The sequence below is a fragment of the Ostrinia nubilalis genome, chromosome 12, assembly GCF_963855985.1.
Source record: "Ostrinia nubilalis chromosome 12, ilOstNubi1.1, whole genome shotgun sequence".
Lineage (NCBI taxonomy): Eukaryota > Metazoa > Arthropoda > Insecta > Lepidoptera > Crambidae > Ostrinia > Ostrinia nubilalis.
In genome coordinates, this window is record NC_087099.1 from 12,013,494 (window position 1) to 12,034,153 (window position 20,660).

At 37.0% G+C, this 20,660-nt stretch overlaps 2 protein-coding genes across 2 annotated transcripts in view; both read left to right on the top strand.

Moving 5' to 3' along the window:
* LOC135076954 (vacuolar protein sorting-associated protein 16 homolog) overlaps positions 1–20,660 on the top strand; it is a 319,963-nt gene that overhangs the window by 56,603 nt on the left and 242,700 nt on the right. The window lies entirely within an intron of this gene.
* LOC135076708 (peroxidase-like) lies at positions 1,271–18,860 on the top strand. Its single transcript, XM_063971129.1, has 12 exons — positions 1,271–1,383; positions 2,641–2,780; positions 4,930–5,097; positions 5,594–5,781; positions 7,866–8,058; positions 12,481–12,681; positions 13,398–13,542; positions 14,027–14,183; positions 14,764–14,931; positions 15,405–15,591; positions 17,101–17,206; positions 18,680–18,860. The coding sequence occupies exons 1-12, from the start codon at positions 1,271–1,273 to the stop codon at positions 18,858–18,860; spliced, it is 1,947 nt and encodes a 648-aa protein (XP_063827199.1).

Sequence of the window (20,660 nt, forward strand, 5' to 3'; positions counted from 1 at the left end):
AACCGGGCCTTCGTGTAAATAGTTGAAACAAATGAAATTAGCAAAAAATATTATGTCCTTTAACCGTAACTATAACTTTAACCGGTGTTTTGTTTAGAGTTTGACAGGCTTTTGACTATTTTGTAATTAAAGTAAGATGGTGCAACCCATTGTAGGAAATAAATTATAAACAAAACACTATCGACGTGGCTCAGTGGCTTGCAGAGCGGACTTCAATAACTATGAGCGTTTGTGACAAAATGTTCATGTAGGTATATCCGGAACAACCTACATTTATATCCGGAATCAGCGTAAGATATTTACATAATTTTGTAAGGCTGAGTCGCACCATCTTACTTTAACTTTGACAATCAAAAATCTGTCAAACTCCATACCATAACACCGGTCATCGTTATAGTTTCGGTCAAAGTTATAGGTGGTGCAACTCAGCCTAAGTAAGTATTTACCAAATAATAAATACTGATTGCTTTAAAATACTAGTAGCCTATTTTTAAAACACATAACCAGTTTTTGTAACCCCACGAAACTGATGTAGCGATAAATTGCCTTTGAAAGTGGTGAATTATTTTTATTTGGCACATCCTGTAAATAATTAATAATTTTAATTAGGCCTATTATCAAATATGCCAGTTATCATAATAAGGCCTGTAGTTTCATCCAATTATTTTTTAACTCCTTCGCGATCGAGAAAATCCAAAAATCGATTTAAAGACTAAGGCTCAGTTGCACCACCTAACTTTGACCGTAACTTTAACGATAACCGGAGTTTTTGTATGGAGTATGACAGATTTTAGAAATTTGTCAAAGAAGTAAGATGGTCCAACCCAGTCTTATAGTAAGTCCTATTGATTGGAAAAAATGAAGTTATTCTGTAACCTATTTCAGTACAATTTGATAGAGCTCGTGCGTGAAGCACTTTCAGGATAGTAACCCAGTTATTCGATATCTTGTATAGTTTATAAATCGAGTGAGATCACTTATCGTTTCCACCCTGTATACTATCGATAGCCAAAATATCGGTATTTCGACAAAACTATTGCTATTACAAACGTTATTTGACATTAATAAGCCTTTATTCCTAGTAATTGACGCGTAAAACAAGAACCTCGAGTTTTATTACTCTAGTTTACAAATTGTTCACACTGCAGGTAAGTATAATTATAAAATTATGAAATGATATGATTTCGTAATAACCGCATCGGTATTGGATAGTTAACATCCCTTGGAGCACAAGTGCTTCAGAGGTCCGAGCAAACGGTGGTGGCACAAAATGAATTGTTTTAACGCGTTTTTCGTTTTCATGTCTATAGTGTTTCTCGTAGAGTGCGGGGAACTCTTTGATAGACATAGTGGAAAGAAAATACACGAACCGGACTGTGCAAGGTATAATTTAATATGATTATATTACACAGATTTATTGACTTCACAATCCACAAAATACGAATCTTGGCTAAGAGACAATCAATCAAATTGTAAAGTAGACACTCTTTACAATTCGATTGATAGTTAAACGTAAAAGAAATAGGTAAATGGACATCCAGAACTATCTGAAAAATATTTTTCTTTATCCCTAAAAGAATTAATATCAGAAACGTAGTTATTAGTTATATTTCTCCATTTTCTGCTGTTTGATTTACTGTAAGCACTTTCATGCCAACTCTATAGTATTATTGACAACAAAAAATATGTGACGATAAGTAGGTACTAGGTACTATGAACACGAATAATTATGAACCGCCTGAAAATTTCGCGGAATTTTCTTTGTTGATTTCAATAATAAAGCGATGGTTAATTTCAATAATAAAGCGAAGCGAGGTACGAGTACATTTCAATAAAATTAAAGCTTCAATTTTTTATTTATTGAAAATAAACTGTAAATAAAGAACACGCCAATACAAAGGGTTTGTATAACAAGTACGGCGTTGCATAATATTTCACACCTTTGTGACTTTTGCTTGCATAATGCTAACCAGTAAGTAAGGGTGCATACACACAAAACGCTTAGAGCGGAGCGTAGTAGATCCTAGGCAAGAAAATTAATAAATATGCCAGCATAACAAAGCACCCATAGACTGAATAGAGCTTGTTGTAGATAAACCTTTAAGCTCCTTTAATAAAGTGCGCGCTAGTTCCGCGCGAGAGAACTTTAATATCGTAATTTCTCTAATCCCTACTCCACCATAACAAATTGAACTTCAAACACCTCCAATCCGCCGATTAGATATATGATTACATGATGCCCTAACATGATTGAAAAATGCATGGCAAAACTAGATGTCAAATACATTCATCACCTGCACATAAAGATCGATGTCAGAATAATTTACATTGAATAATATACAGTACTTGAGTGACACAATAATCAGGGGCAGTTTCACGTGCACCAGAACATGTATCTTCGCTCTAATTTCCGCCTGTTTGCAGACATAACATAATTTATTATAGTTATTGCAACTCACGAAGGCGAGTGAGCTTCACTTGTGTGTGTACGTGTACATGCACATAACGATAGTAGCCACCACACATGTAAAGCTCACTCGTCTTCGTGAATTGCAACAACTATAAGTATCAAACCACACCCCGCTTTGTCCCCCTCTCTAAGTCTCGCCTATGTGTGAACGTACCCTAATGTTTTCCCAGGCAATGTTCAATCGAGGTGAATCCGTGCACCCCACACGAGGGCAGCCGCGTCGATGGCACGTGCAACAACTATAAACACCCCACAAGGGGCTCCGCCAGAGGCCCCTACTTGAGGATGCTCAAGCCGGATTATGGACATAGTAAGTTAAACTCAAACCCCCTTATTAATAAAAAGTTACACCTAGGACGAACCTTGGATTAAAAGACATTTCCATACTAAATGACAATTTAAGCCAGAGTTCAACTAGGGTGTAACTTTTATCAATAAGGGGGAAAGACTTACTTTATTGTACAATACACAAGACCAGAAAAAAAAGAAGGAAATATACAAAAAATACGGCATAGGCGGTCTTCCTGCTGTAAAGCGATTTCTTCCAGACAACCTAGACTACCGTAAACATTTCAAAGAAAACTATAAAAATAAAATATGTACCTACTAACAAAAAAATCAAGCGTTGCCCGTAAGGACCATTAATATGTCTCATAATCGTTTATTGTTTTGGGATAGGCCTTGTGTAATGAAACGTTGCTCATAACCATAAAAACTCAAGTTTATATTAGTTGCATTTCAATATTTAGAACCTAGATAGCTTGAGATATGATAGGATGCACTTGCAACAACTATAAACACCCACAAGAAGCTCCGTTAGAGGTCCGTACTTGAGGATGCTCAAGCCGGATTATAATCATAGTAAGTTTTGGGACAACACTCGACTGATGAAATGCGAAGCTCATAACTTTGAAACTTTAGCTCAAATTAGTTGTATTTTAGTATTTAGTAAGACCAAATAAGGCTATAGTGGTAAGGTTCGAACCAGTGTCAAACCAAATTTGAGTTAATTGTCGAGCAATTGAGTCGTTTATGTTTTTAATAGGGGTAGGTATTTTTTTCATCTACAATGAGAAAGCTCTTTTGGCCTGCGTCTCACATGATAGAAAGTGATGGTCAGGCCAAAGATGGAAGAAGTCTATGATACAAATGTTTTATAGGTAACTAATAAACATCCAATTTACGAAGGTATAAAAACGCCAAATTGATTCGTGATTAACCTACTTCGAAAAATTTACCGATGAAAACCAGTTGCGTACATACAGCGTACTTATATAAATTAATAATTTTTTCGTTGTTTCAGAAGAATATTTTCAATGAAATACTTATTTATTTCATCAAATATTTTTTTGTTCAATAAAAAGTAATAAATTAAATAAAAAGGATGTTGTGAAAAATGAAAGTTTATGAACGATCAGTTAATTAACAAAGGTTGAAAAATCAAACAAAAACCCGAGCAAAAAACAAATACTAATTTTTAAAATACAAGACATGTTAAATTACAAAAATTTATGTTCTAGTTTAGTGAGTTTAGTCGTCATTATCCTTTATTACTTCAATAATAAAAAATCTTACTCAACTTGAAAATGCAGCGGAATCATTAATTATTTCTATTACGAAACCGTTAATAACTGGTGTTAAATCATTTAATGCTTTTAACTCATTTTGCAATTACTCAAGTCTCATAAAACCGATTTCTATTATTATTACATCCATGTGTGTGGGCCATACATAGGTAACTGGCATCGTAATCACCATACTAAAATAATAAAAATTAATCAAATCATAGTTTACCTACTGCTGATATAAAAACTTAAGATCTCTCAGACATTTCATAGGGTATAGAAGAGCTTATTTCAACCCACTATAATTTCTTCGTTATTTAAAGGCTGGTACAGGGAACATCTATTACTCGTAGTTGTACCTTTTTAAGTGATTTGCAGCTGTATTTTTCCTAAATAAGTGGTATTCTATATAAGTACTGTAATTCCATTATAGTATTTACAGTGAAAATGCCCCAAATAGATGGCGACTGCTCTAAGTGATGTATCTACATAGATCGGGTGAGACATTATTATAATATTCTGCGAACAGACGTAGCTACTTCACGTCTCGTATGCCTTCGGCTAAATGTGAGTGAATTTATGTTTCAGGCAAAAGAAAAACATTTTCCTATTAAACAAGCTGTATGAGTACACGCTGAAAAATATTCTGTAAGGGTTCAGGCAAACCAATGCGTGCAGCCTGCCTGTGCGATGGCGATGGCGATCAGATGTCGTGTGAATTTGTAGCGATAAGTTCACATCAACGCGTACTGTCATTGGTGGCGGCGATATATGCACGCGCAGTGATCGCCATCACTGACGCGAGCTGCGCGCGTTGGTTTGGCCGAAGGTTAAGTGGTGAGATTTAAAATATAAATTTTAAATTTCATAATTTACAATATTCCTCTATTTCAGTGGGTACACTTCGAGAGAACAAACATGGAGGATCTCTTCCCTCAGCGAGGAAGGTCAGAACCACCCTGCAGACTACTGGTCGGGTGGTGGACAAGAAGACCTTCAACATGGCCGCAGCCACCTTCATGGAGTTCGTCGGTAGCGATGTCAGCCAGATCAATGGGCCATGTAAGATCTCTTTACAATTTTTTCTTCAAATAAAAGACACACAGAAGCATTTCTAGCTTTGTGTTACCTAGCCTAGGAGCCTATGTAACGTTAGGTTGGGACTTACTGTTCTGAGCTCACCAGTCGTTCCCAACGCTGTTAAGTACTCAGGTATAAGTCGCCAGTAGAACTCAGCCAGAGACCTCCGTAACACACAGTGGGAAAGATGAGTCACATAATCCAGATAAATTAAGAATTTATCGCGGATAGTCAGCTAGTTCCTAAAAACAGCGAAATAGAACCTGGAGGACACCTAAATTATCAAAATGTCTGTAACGTTAACTTGTTTGATGAACTTATTTTTTAGAAGTATTTTAATTAGCTTTTCAAACCCCAATCAAAATAAAAAAGGCGCAGAAGAAGAAGAAAATTCTAAGTTACTACGCTTTTTTCTCCATTGTGATCGTGATTTATGAAAACCGTTCGTTCATAGAACTAATACACATTTTTTCACCAGTGGACTACCTAAGGAAAAGGACTTACTGCTGCCACCATGAAGGCAAAAAGGACCCTCGATGCGCGCCCATCCCCATTCCCCACGATGACCCCTACCTTCGCGTGACAGACCTGCACTGCATGAACTACTCAAGGATCGAAACGTTCCAAGACATCGGCTGCATTCCTCATGATACGCAACCAGAACAAGTGAGTAGTTTAAAAGAGGATTTCACCATTAAACCAGCTAAACCTAGTTTAGGAGCTGATTCATTATCATCATGACAATAGGGCATTGCTGTCACGATAGAAAATTATTTTACTATAAATTACGTAGATATTGAAAAAAAAAACAACGGAAAGAAACAACAATGAATCTATGTTGCTATGACAATGCTCTTGAACTAGTTTAAAACGTACTAAAACGATTTTGGCTATCGGGTGAAAATGTATCAGCTTGAACTCAGATTAGCGTTGAAATCGGCACTTAATCCTATAATTAATCCTACACACGTGGGCGGAAATATCATACAAACCACGAAGTGATTAATCTATTTATAATTTACACTGAATGATTCTGTTCATCAATAGCACATGTTTGTTGCAAAATAACATTAAGATAAGGTTTTTTTAAAGAGAGAAGTAACCGCACTTTCCTACCAACTTATGCCTGCGTATGTACTGGACAATTGAGAATGTTACTAGGTATGCAAAATCACTTGAAACCTATGTTACAGTTAAGCTTTTACATTTACAAATACATTAGTTTTTATTTCATTCAAAAATACCCAGTAGTTATGATTTTATAGGCATTCAAAGTTCGCTTAAATATTGAGTCCCGCCGACGGTCACGTGACCCCGTGTGACGTACATTCACAGCGTCCGCTCACTAGAAAACGGATATAAACATACTTAAATATATTTTTTTTGTAAATACAAACTTATTATACATATTAACACCCAGACCCATCACAGAAATTAAAATTGAACCAAACCCAAACTTGATGCGATTGTGTCGTTTTATTGCGAATTACCTTCCAGCTCCATCATTAGACCCCGATTACTATATAGAATTAAAATACTCATCAATACAAAACGAACGAGCCCAAACTCGATGCATTTAAGTCGTTTTATTATAGAGTTCCTATGGCCACCTTCCAGCTCCATCATCAGATCAGCTCCATGTCATCATAATATTGCATGGTCATCCAAATCACATGTGTTTGCGAAATTTCAGCTTAATCGGTTGCCTGGAAGTGGGTCTTAATTCAGTTTGCATGATTCCACCCATACAAATATGAGCCAGTCGTTGTAATATGACGTCACGCGCATAAAATGGCGGGCCGGCCGCCGCCCGCACTTTTAAAATTCAATATCTTGGAAACTAATTGACGTATCGAAATAATTCTTTCACGTGTATTTTTTATTTTTAACAGAGAATACAGAAAGCTAAAAAACAAAATTAGTGAACATTCTTCATTGCGCAAAAACTTTTTGGCTGGGTTGCGCCGCACCATCTTACTTTTACTTTAACAAATGTCAAAAATATGTCAAGCTCCATACAAAAAACACCGGTTATCGTAGTAGTTACGGTCAAAGTTAGGTGGTACAACTCAGCCTTAATAATTCAACGTTAGTTTTGCCTTGGGGACGTTAAGGATTTTAATTTAATAGAAATTGACGCTAACATTTAAAATAAGTTGTTAGAAAGCTACCGATGTTCAATGATTCTATCAAAAAATAAATTCCCTGTCTTACAACACACGCTATCGGGGCGCGAAGAAAATTCTCTCACACCACCTTTCAGCACTCGACTTTTACAACTTGAACGTTTGCTACGAGCTTGTTATAAGTGCCGAACTGTATCAACTCTGGAAATACTGGAATCATATTGGGAAAACGTTTTGATGAAATTCCATTTTATTATTTATGTTTTCCGTAGCTTACGCTCCAATTTACACGGTTTTATTTAAGAAGCTGCATCGCGCTTTTTGATTTTGGTATAATACAGAGTTTGGATTTCAATTAAGCTAGAGTAGTGTCGATGAAATTGAGAAATTGTGTATCAGGTAAAATTTGAATTTTGTCTATACTAAATTTTGATCAAAGTTCACCAGGTAGATTGAAAATTCGTAAATATTTCTAGAAGAAGACATTTTCTTCTTAAAGAGACCCTCTCACGAGGGCGCAAAATAAGTTCACACCAATTCAATTTGAATACATTTTCAAAGTTTTCAATAATAAAAATCTATTCAACTTTAATATTTTCAAAATCTTTATATCTTTTTATCCAGATAAACGAGCAAACACCGTTGCTGGACCTCTCAACGATTTACGGAGTTGACGACGAACACCTGAATTCTATTCGGATGTATGAGCATGGTTTACTGAAGGAGGAGAAGAGAAGAGACCGCCATGTACCCACCAACGAGACGCGAGATGTGTGCTTCCAGAACAGAGGGCACCATCCCATTTGTTATAAGTTTGGTAAGATTTTTAAGGGATTGTTTGAAGTTATTCAGTAAGATGGGAGACTATACATCTAGTGCATGAGGTATGAGCACGGGTATTTTTCGTTACGTCAAATGTCAGCGAGACTTCAGATTTGTATGCTTTGTCACTCATAATAAATGTCAAAATCACCCCTCTCATGCCACTACACGATTTAGTTCCAACGGGACACAATTTCAACGGGACACATTTTCAATCAGACACATTCCCACGTGGACACAGTTGCAAACTGACACAATACAGTCAGTCGAATAAATGAAAGTGAAATGAAAAATATGAACATTAAAATAACTACCTATATTTTATTACAATTAAAAACTAAATTGAACAGAAATAAGCATCTTCGCGTACTTTCCTTAAATCAATAAAATAACCTAAACATAACATAGACCAATCAATAAAAACCTTGGCTTTTATGAGGGGTTAGGAGGTCAGCTAAAATTCAGATTTCGTGACGTTTCCGCACATAGATATGGAAAGACTAGCGGCCGCCCGCGACTTCGTACGCGTGGATTCCGTTGTGATCGAGTGCGGCTTCCCGCACACACAACTTTTTGCTTTTCAGCTGAAGTTGATACAAACTATTTTATAAACATGCCTTTAGTTAGCCAAGACAGTATCACCGTACTTCCACCACTTTATATTAACCTTGGCATCTTGAAAAAGTCTGGGAAGGCGCTTGACAAAAGTAACGAATGTTATAATTTTCTTTCATGAAAGTTTTCAGGATTAAGCACAGAAAACTTGAATGTTGATAATTTTTGATGGGACTCACATTAGGCAACTGGTAAATGATCGTAATTTTAAGAATTCAATGACTGAAGTCCAGTCCTAAGCTTAGAATTATTTTTTTTTTTGGTTATAAGTAATTTTCTAAGCAAAAAGAAATTGTTGAGAGCATGCTATCCAACTTGCAAGAGCTAGGGTGCAACATAGGCATAAAAATACACTTCATGTACTCGCATTAACATCGATTTCCACAAAATGTGGGTGAGTTTAGTGAGGAGCAGGGTAAAAGATGTCATTAGATTTTTCGGACAATGGAAGAAGGTTATCAGGGGCGGTGGTGATCATATATGAATGGCAGACCATTGCTGGAATTTGCAACGAGATCTACTCAAGCTTGTCTATTCAAAGAAATCATATAAAAGATTATTTGCTAGTGTACAATTGATATTTTATTTACACAATGTATAATTTTTCGTTTTTGTCAAAATAATAAAACTCTATATTTTAAAAAGTAAATTTTTTATTACATTACTATGCCTAATGTCAAACAAGTTAATACTAATATTACAGTAAATAATGAACGCATTGAACTGATAAACTCTACTGTCTTTCTAGGTATTACCATAGACTGTAAATTACAATGGGGCCCCCATATTGCTGCCTTGGCGGGAAGACTTAGTTCAGCTGCCTTTGCGGTGAGAAAGATCAGAAACTTGACTGATGTTGAAACAGCAAGGCTTGTATATTTTAGTTATTTTCATAGTATTATGTCTTATGGTCTTTTACTGTGGGGCTCAGCAGCAGACATAGAATCAATTTTCATTTTACAGAAAAGAGCTGTTCGGGCAATATACGGTCTTAAACCACGTGACTCGCTTAGAGAAGTTTTTAAAGAAATCAATATATTGACTGTGGCTTCGCAATACATATTTGATAACATTATGTATGTCCGTAAACATATACATTTATTTACTAAGAAAAGTGACGTCCACTCATTTAACACGAGACATAAGAATAAACTTGCTGTTCCATCATTTAGGTTGCATAAGATAGGTAATTCATTCTTGGGGAAATGTATTACCATATTTAACAAAATACCACACAACCTTGTCGAATTGAGAATGTTACTAGGTATGCAAAATCACTTGAAACCTATGTTACAGTTAAGCTTTTACATTTACAAATACATTAGTTTTTATTTCATTCAAAAATACCCAGTAGTTATGATTTTATAGGCATTCAAAGTTCGCTTAAATATTGAGTCCCGCCGACGGTCACGTGACCCCGTGTGACGTACATTCACAGCGTCCGCTCACTAGAAAACGGATATAAACATACTTAAATATATTTTTTTTGTAAATACAAACTTATTATACATATTAACACCCAGACCCATCACAGAAATTAAAATTGAACCAAACCCAAACTTGATGCGATTGTGTCGTTTTATTGCGAATTACCTTCCAGCTCCATCATTAGACCCCGATTACTATATAGAATTAAAATACTCATCAATACAAAACGAACGAGCCCAAACTCGATGCATTTAAGTCGTTTTATTATAGAGTTCCTATGGCCACCTTCCAGCTCCATCATCAGGTCAGCTCCATGTCATCATAATATTGCATGGTCATCCAAATCACATGTGTTTGCGAAATTTCAGCTTAATCGGTTGCCTGGAAGTGGGTCTTAATTCAGTTTGCAAGATTCCACCCATACAAATATGAGCCAGTCGTTGTAATATGACGTCACGCGCATAAAATGGCGGGCCGGCCGCCGCCCGCACTTTTAAAATTCAATATCTTGGAAACTAATTGACGTATCGAAATAATTCTTTCACGTGTATTTTTTATTTTTAACAGAGAATACAGAAAACTAAAAAACAAAATTAGTGAACATTCTTCATTGCCAATAAACAAATTTAAGATACATATAAAAAATACCCTTATGTCCAAAGGGTACTATAAGGTTCGAGACTATATTGATGACAAGGATGCGTGGTCAGTTCAGTCTGCACATATTTGATGTACTTAAATTTGACTATTCTTACCGTTAGATAATTCCTGGCAATAAGTGGTGACTGAGTTTGTTCCGGCGTTTCTTCTCAGCACTTGCCATATGTTTGTCTCGAAGCGCTGGTAGGGCCCAAAAGATAAGGAGACATGTAAAGTGCCCCATAAGGGCTACCTTTTTCTTTTTTTATTATTTTCTATTGACGTTCATAAGTGCCACTTGTGGCCTAAACTGAATAAATATTTTTGATTTTTTTTTTTTTTTTAAAGCTGTTGACAATCTCCGAGTATTTTTTTCATAATCAGGGCCATAGAAATACCCAATAACAGAAAAAAAATTAAAGGAAAAAAACATGTGTTGACCAGTGTAATTGTACCAAGTTTCGTTAAAATCCGTCGAGTAGTTTTTGTTTCTATAAGGAACATACAGACAGACAGACAGACAAAAATTTTACTGATTGCATTTTTGGCATCAGTATCGATCACTAATCACCCCCTGATAGTTATTTTGAAAAAATATTTCATGTACAGAATTGACCTCTCTACAGATTTATTATAAGTATAGATAGTCTAACACTCAGACCGGTCACAGAAATTAAAATGCATCATTTCAATTTCTGCCCGGCCGAGAATCGAACCCGGGACCTCTCGGCATAGTAGTCCGTTCTGAACCACTAAACCAAACGGCAGACGAATACATACCCATGACAATTAACACATTTTATTTTATTTATTTTTTTCATTAAAACATTTAACTGATGATACAATAATTGATGTGTCTACGTGGGAATGTGTCGGATTGAAAATGTGTCCCGTTGAAATTGTGTCTCGTTGGAACCAAATCCACTACACTACCATACCTCAGGCACTGACTTAAGCGATAGATCTATAGTTGTTCGTCATAACAACTACTTAATTTCTAAACTATTTGTGCCATAAAACACTTCAAATAACACCTACACGATAAAAAGAAATTTAGAGCCACATACAAGTAACGTCTGACAAGTCCCAATTGGACTGATTCGATAGAGCGTAACGTTCATTCTCAAATACATTTATTTCGGAAAATCAGGCATGCCTATTCTACCCAAAGTGGGAGTATTTTATACAAAATGACTTTTCAATTGCCTTGGGAATTGAACTTTAGGATCAAGTTGCAAGCGACAAAGACTACAGTGGGCGTACTGTGAGTTTCTCACTAGTGAGGACGTTTGATGTAAACTCACACTAAGCTCTCGTTCGTTCGTTCGTTTCAGCCAAATGACGTCTACTGCTGGACAAAGGCCTCCCCCAAGGTTTTCCACAATGAACGGTCCTGCGCTGCCCGCATCCAGGCTCTTCCCGCGACCTTTACCAGATCGTCGGTCCACCTAGTAGGAGGCCTGCCAACGCTACGTCTTCCAGCCCGTGGTCGCCACTCGAGAACTTTCCTGCCCCAACGGCCATCGTCTCTACGAGCTATGTGCCCCGCCCACTCCCACTTGATTTTAGCAATTCTGCGAGCTATGTCGGTTACTTTGGTTCTCCTGCGGATCTCCTCATTTCTGATTCGATCAATATTGTAGATTATAATTGATAATACTACCATATTTTATCTGTCTCCTCCACCCTTGCTTTCAACTTAATTTTCCACCAACAATAAAAATCTTTTCTGCAGGTAACTCTGAGGTCGCCAACTTCGACTTACCAAGAACAATGCTAAGCATCTACTTCTACCGGGAGCACAACAGGATCGCTCGGGAGTTGCACGAGCTCAACCCGTGCTGGAAGGACGAGAAACTCTTCCAAGTGGCGCGGCAGATCAACATTGCCACCTTTGCCAACATCATGCTTTACGAGCTTCTACCAGTTCTGATGGGTATGTAGACCTTACGCTTAATAGTAATAAAAGTAGTAATAGAATAGGACAACAGGATCTCTCGGGAGTTGCACGAACTGAACCCGTGCTGGAAGGACGAGAAACTCTTCCAAGTGGCGCGGCAGATCAACATTGGCACTTTCGCGAACATCATGCTTTACGAGCTCCTGCCAGTTCTGATGGGTACGTAGACCTTACGCTTCTAGATAGTATTATTAGACGAATGTTGGAACATGCGTGAATTGACACAATGTGTTAAAATTTCATTCGAATTTCCATCAAATAAATATTGGATTTCGTTTGACGTTTCCTGGAACTGTCTTTGTCAAGGGATATCGTTAATTAATGGAGCTGGAGGATCGTCAAACTCATGAAAATTCAGCAGTGGCTGTATTGGCGTTTGCCAGTGGATTACTATATGCTGAAACCATCATGATGATCGCAAAGTAGTAAAATGGTGTATTGTCTAGTTAAAAATTTACTGGTATTAAACTCAGGTGGTCTGTTTTGATTTGTACGAACTCCTTACACACTTTATCTAGGTTTTGACTGATGCCCTTGGTCAATATCACTTTTGACTGATTTTTCCAGTCAAAAGTGGTTTTGACCAAAGGTACGCACGAGCGATAAGGATGGGTAGCTTGTGGTCATTGGACGAAATTCTAAGTGCTCGGCGACCGGACTATACCATGAACATAGTTTACCACCTTTTGCAGGTCGCAAGAACTTGGTGCACAACGGCCTTATGTCTGAACATGTTGAGTACGTAAACGCTTACGACGAGAGCATGGAGCCGCTTGTGTACGCCGAGTTCGAGCTGGCCAAACGATTCTTCCGTACCATCTGGGATGGAAGGCTGAAGTAAGTAACTGGTTGTAACTGGATTATTGGTAGAAGTGAAGATATTCGTCAATTTGTAGTAAAGAAAAAGTATAGTTTAATTCGATCTCTTTTTATTTTTTAGTAAATTTTTAAGTAATAAGAAATATGATGGTTGAGTATCACTAAAGACTCATCTACTTGGCATAAGAAAAGGCTAATCCCTATCGCAGTCAATAGTAAAGATGTAGCATTATTAGAGTGGCGTCACTCTTACAATTACGAATCTAATTACAAATTATGATAATTTCAAATCTCGGCTCTATAAAACTAATGCTGTACATACAAGGTGTCTCAAAAAGTATTGACTCCTGAACTATGAAAAATCGCGGAACATACATGGGGGTGATCCGGGTAGCTCTACTTCTGGGCTTCGGCTTGACACTACTTTTTGGGACAACCTGTTTATCCCACCGGATGGATCTAGGTTCTAGGTATTATTTGCTTACAAAATATTTCGTCTTAGGAAATACAACGACGACTACCACTACGTCGGCGAATTCTCGTACAGTGACACGTTCTTCAGACAAGAGCTCATTGAACAGCACTCGAACTTCGAAGAGCTGAACCGTGGCCTTTTCTACCAGAATGCCGCTCAGATTGATGACATACAAGACCCTGATGTAAGTAAAGAAAATATGCCACTGGCCTAACGCTCGTATTCACAAACGATGCTTGCTTAAGTGAAGCAGCAAATGAAACGTTCAGCGTTGAATATTGGTCTGTGATTGGTTCGTGTGTCACTATGTACGTCCACGCGCACTTTGAGACCTCATAGTAATGTTTGTGAATACGGTCAATAGCGTAATTGTTGAGAGAAATATTAGACGAAAAAATTTCATCCATAAATGGGAAATATACCCTTCTTGTAACCGTGCGATGTGGAAGTCTTTAGGGGAGGCCTAGTTCAGCAGTGGAGGCTGTGGCTGAAATGATGGTATATGAAGGAAGTCATGCTAGGGTTTAGTGAAATAGACTCCAATCAATAGGTATACCTCCTATTATATCGTGTGAATTTTTCTGTAACGAGTAGAAATAAGTAGCAGCAAGGAATTTTATCATAGTATGAGCATACCTTCAATACCTTTAGTTGAATTACTTGTAGGTGTAATAAAAAGCACGTGATACCTCAATACTTAGAAACTTCATTATACTCGTAGCATCGTCTCACGACATAATCACTCATTCTTGTTTCCATTTCAGGTTTCCGAAAAGGCTTACGGAGAGATACTCAAGGCCCACGACCGTGTGGCGGTAGACATCCAGAGAGGCAGAGACTTCGGTCTGCCAGGGTACACCAGCTACAGGCACGTGTGTGGCCTCAAACCAGTCAAGCATTTCCACGACCTTTTGGATGTTATGAGTGCTGAGGTAAATTTCCAGTTCAGCTACATTTTTTTTATATTGCTTAGATCGCTTTAGTTTTTATCTGAAAAACTCTTATTTTATCAATTTCGATGACTACGTTTTATTTCGACAGCCACAGAACTTTTGATAAGTATCCTGGGTTATTTATCAGAAAATTTTATGCAGAACATTTTATGCTTACAATGTCTTAACTAAACGCCAGTTGCAAGCAAATTACTTTATTGGTGCCAAACAATCAACGAAGAACACTAACACTTTAGTTCTGTCTATCATAGAACCTCTGGAGGATTCAATTTTCCAGCAATACCTGACGAATAATCAATGTATTCGATAGCCTCGGTAACCTATTTTAGTACACTACAGTTTATTTCATGAAGCCTGTTTACTTTACCCAAAATACTTGTCCTTAAAACCCCCCTCTATTTTTTTTTTAAACAAATTCCTTTCCTCTAAATAATGACTTAAACTCTTTCTAGAAAATGGAAGCCCTCATGAGTCTGTACCAAGACGTCGACGACATCGACCTGATGGCTGGCATCATGGCCGAAGACCTGATGCACGGCACCTTCGTCGGACCGACCTTGTACTGCATCCTGGCCAGGCAGATGTACCTGTTCAGATTTTGGTTCGAGAGGGGACAGCAGTACACCAGCTTTACTCTACGTAAGTACATAATTGAAATAAGTAACACCCGTACTCTCAAACGATGCTTGCTTAAGTGAAGCAGCAAATCGAACGCACAGCGTTGAATAGAGGTATGTGATTGGTTCGTGTGTGACCCTGTACGTCCACGCGCACTGTGAGACCTCAAAGTAATGTTTGTAAATACGGACATTTGTATGATACAAGTACTTAGTTTGTAACAAGACCTAAGCTCTTAACCACGAATCAAAAAATAAATAGTTTTCCGTCCGCGAGGTGTTACACTTTAAAGTTCGATGTAAATAATATTCGCTTGAAATAGTAGCTATAGGTGTAAATATAGTAACCAAATGTCACAGTCTAAATGAGACAGTTCTTTGCCCATTTTCACCATCAATCCCTAATTTTTAAGTGACCCCTATGGTAACATATAACATGAATTTTGTTTTCATAGGGGTCACTTAAATACATATTCTACTTGAAACTATCTGAAGTATTTTTTCAAGTGCATGACATGCAGTCTAGTCCAGGTCAGGCCCCACACGGTCTACTATCCCCGTCTGCCTCTCCGGGCATAGATGTAAATGCCTCGCTCAAGTGCCATACTCCCCCCACTTATCCAGAGTGAATACTCTCATAATTATTTAGTCCTATTTAATTTAAAAATTGTGGTCAGCCTAGTCGTAACTTGCAACGGAACCAGGCAAGCGGGCAAATCTAACGGCTGCCTCTTTTGTCTGATTCCGCGCTGAACTACTAAACTTTGCTTTGGTCCTTTGAAATGAACTTACTCTTACTAAAGGAAGGAGGTATCAATATTGCTACAGCGGTGTCCCTTCAGCAAATAACTTGAATAGACGATATTAATTTCCATGGAAATTGGAGAACAAAGCTTGATGTTATCACTCCGGTTTAAGTTTTTGATCAATTAAATATAATATAAAAATAAAAATGATAAATCGATTGTAACCAATTAGGGGGCGTCCATTAATTACGTGAGACAATTTTGGCTATTTTTAACCCCCCCGACCACTTGGTGAGATTTCATGAGATTTTGCCAGACCCACTCCCCCACCCCCTAATCTCACGTGAGATTTTCCAAAATGCCTATTTGCAAATGTAAATGAGATTATCCATGCTTCGAAAATATTAGATTTTATAAAAAAAAACCCGACCTGCGTAAAAAATGAACTGAAATGATAAAACAAAACAATTTAGGCCCAGTTTTTTTTTTCTTTTAGTACCTACAATTTTTAACTATTAGTTTACATTTTGTTAATATTTAAGCATTGGTAGCAAACTGCGGATCTAAAATCTGGGCATGTGTTCACAAATGCAGACGGAGGATTTACTCTGTTTGTTGTGAAAAAAAAATACGCGATATTTCTCGACAGTTTTTCAATATCACGTACCTATAGTTTAAAAATAATCGAGTGAGATCATTATCATCATATTTCCACCCTGTATGTTACAATAGTTGTTTCGTTACTTAGCTATTCCGCTTATTCTCAACGAATATTATGTTCGCAGCTCAACTGCACGAGATCAGGAAGACAAACATGGCGCGCCTGGCGTGCGACAACGCAGAGGGCATCACGCATATCCAGCCGCAGGCGCTGCTCAATGTGGGACATGGGTATGTTGTGTTGCTAGTTACAAAAACATTACTTTTATTCTTAGTAATCATACTATCCGTACTATCATTATTATACGTCCTATTCGTACTATGTATTACTATTCGTTCGGAAGTATGGATATACTTCCATACTACGAGTAATATCATAAATACGAAAGTAACTATGTCTGTCTATCTACATATAGGTACGTTTTTATACCACTGAACCGATTGATGTTTGATAAAGAGATCCAGGTGAAAACATAAGAAAACCGGAAGGTTTTTGAAAGCGGTACATGAAGCGCGCAAAGTATTTCTGTGACTGATAAAAAAGCTAATACTCTTTAATACACCCATAACACAAGCATTAAGTTGCTTACTTTGGGGCTAGCTGGCGCTGTGTGAAATTGTCCAAAGATTTATAAAAAAAAAAAAAAAAATACTCGCGGGCTTGAGCTAGTAATCGTTTATACTCTAAAAAATATAAACAAAACGTCAAGTGATGTCGACTGTACCTTTACAAAATAATGTATTTATTTCTATACTTCGCTTTACCTCTTTATTTTTAACATTTAAACTTCAAGGTATTTCAAATTGCCTAGTTTATGAGGCAGGAAAAAGTCAACGAGCACAAATTACACCATTTGTAAGCAAGTACTGGCAACATCGTTACTTTCGCAGAAAAACAACGACATTTCTCTGTAATAAGCGCCAAAATCCCTTGTCCACTTACAAATATAAGCTCTATTTCGTCGAGTTCTGGGCATTGCATTTAAAAGCGAAAATTAAGTGAGACACCATCTCCTCTTGGTTGCAATGGAATGGAGGAATGCAATTAAGGAGGGATCATTTATTATTCAGGACAAGAGGCAAAGAGTGCTCAAAATTGAATCGGGCTTACATCAAAGGAATTTAAAGATGGCCGCCCTTTAGTGTTCGCTTAATTTTGACCGCTCGATGCCTGTTTGTTGGATGTTCAGCATTCGTTACCATTAATTTGACCTTTTTGATATTTGGAGCACAAAATAGGATCTACTTTATCACAGTATTATGAAAATTAATAAGACTTACATACAATCATAGAGTTAAAATAATAGAGAACCTATTGTAAGCAAAATATGCTACGACACCATGCTGAGTGGATACCTTTTCAGTATCATTGTAATTACCTTCTCATTAAATAATGTTAAGTATTGCAAGTGTATTGTCGATGATACTGAATAAACATTTTTTCTTTCTTTCTTTCAAAATTCTCGCTCCATTTTGTAAAGAATCAAAACTAAAGTTCACTGCAGCTGCTGCATTAGTTTTGTCGTCTAAATAAACTTAAAACGTGTAAAAATGTATAGTTTGATGTACCTACTATTGTCTGTAGGCAAATAAATTGCCGAAGTGTCTTTTCATATTGAAAACTTTTTCCTGTGTTCTCTTAGCTAATATTATAAACAAGTAACATCCAAGGAAATATAATTAACTAGATACAATTAATTTCAGAAACGACCATGTCCCGTGCAACAAGATAGCAAAGGCTGACCTATCGAAATGGTACGACGACTCCTGTCACCACAGCCATGACTACAAACCCTATGGAGACGACTACAAACCCTACGGAAACTACCACAGCCAGCCTTACTACGGACCTAGAGTCAGTAGCTACTACTCCCGTTATCAGTAACAATCCAGCAGTTAATTGTTTTTCAATTGTTTTTTCTTTAATTTTATGGTGTTATTCTTAGCTTTGTTTCACTTTTGCTTTTTTCGTGTTCGATATTAAAATGTTGTCTTTAATTTCGTTGTTTTTATGAACTTAAAGAAATGACAACCCCGCTTTAGCGTTAATTGAGTATCAAAATGATACAGTATGTCTTACGTCATGGGGACATCATACATCAAGGAATCTAACAAGCAAGTTCAATTATCTAACCTAACCACCTACACTAGTTAAATTACAAGATATTCAATAGAACACCCTGTATACTGGGCGGCATTCAGTTACCAGAATTTTATAAGTTTAACCCTTATCAAAACGACCCGTGAGATGTTCCATACGATAACGTTGGTCTTATTTGTATGAAGAAGTAAAAGCACATTCGAAAATCCAATATCGTTAACATACGAGTAGTAAAAGCTAGTGGTTGGTTTTGATAAGTATATTTTTATTTAGTTACTAGCTTTCCGCCCGCAGCTTCGCGCGCGTGGACTACATTATCTACATATTTTACGGAACCCTATTTTTTTGCAAAATAAAATTTAGCCTATGTTACTCGTGGATAATGTAGCTTTCGAATGGTGAAAGGATTTTTAAAACGGTCCAGTAGGTAGTTATTGAGCCTATTCATTACAACCAAACAAAGTTTTCCTCTTTATAATATTAGTGTAGAAATGTCATAGGTAGGTATTTAAATAGGTTTTCCATTTTTATCTCCACCTGGTTAATCTGCAAATGAAAACGAAAATGGTGAAAAATTACCTAATTAAAAGTACCTACAGCATATTATCGTCTAATCATCTTCTCCCTATTCAAAGCCTCGCCAGAACAAGCTGCGTTCTGTATTCTGGAATCTGTGTATGATCCTGCATCACAATTCGCATGCTTTGTTACCGCAAACACAACCGATTCCGAGCGACGCTGCGGGGACTGAATTGAATCCCAAATGGTATACAGCATAACAACATGGCTGCGTTTCCACTAGTATGAAGACTGTAGAGGAGATGAGAAGAGATGTGTGCAAGCAAACAATTAATTAAGATACTTATGCCCGTTTTCATCATCAATCCCTAAATTGTAAGTGACCCCTATGGTAACACTTCAGGAATTTTGTTGTCAAAGAGGTCACTTAAAAAATAGGGATTGATGGTGAAAACGGGCATTACTTTATTTTATCTTCTCCGCATGTTAGCTTCAGGGCCGTTTTACACCAAAGCGTTTTGGAGACGAGACGTGTAAACGAAATTATATTGACTTGAAGACTCATCTCGCCTCCTCTCATCATCCCTGCTTTAAAAAGGGCTTCAGTGATATATTTGAGCAGAAAAGTGAAATATGTAGGAGTTACATACAACACAAAATTTGAATTAAGGTGTAATTTTTAGGGGTACTTCAAAAGTCAACCTCCCGTAGCAGTTTGATTCACCCATTCTGGGACAACCTGTATAACAAGTTTCAACACTTGTGTTAGTTTTGAAGATTACGAAACATTTTATAATGTCTGATGTCTTTAGTTTATTTCCTTTTATAAGTAAGTAATGTCGGAAAGAATATTCCTAATCGAATAACCGATGTAAGCTCATAAAACCTCTTTATTACATTTTCATTATCTTTCTGTGAGACAAAGTAGACATTATGCTTCCCTAATGTACTTAAGTAAGTACCGAAGAATACTTACTTATAAGAATATGTAATTAGGAATACTTTTAGCTACTTCCTAAACTGCCTACGCAGATTTTCGTAGAATATCGTATTACCTACACAAAA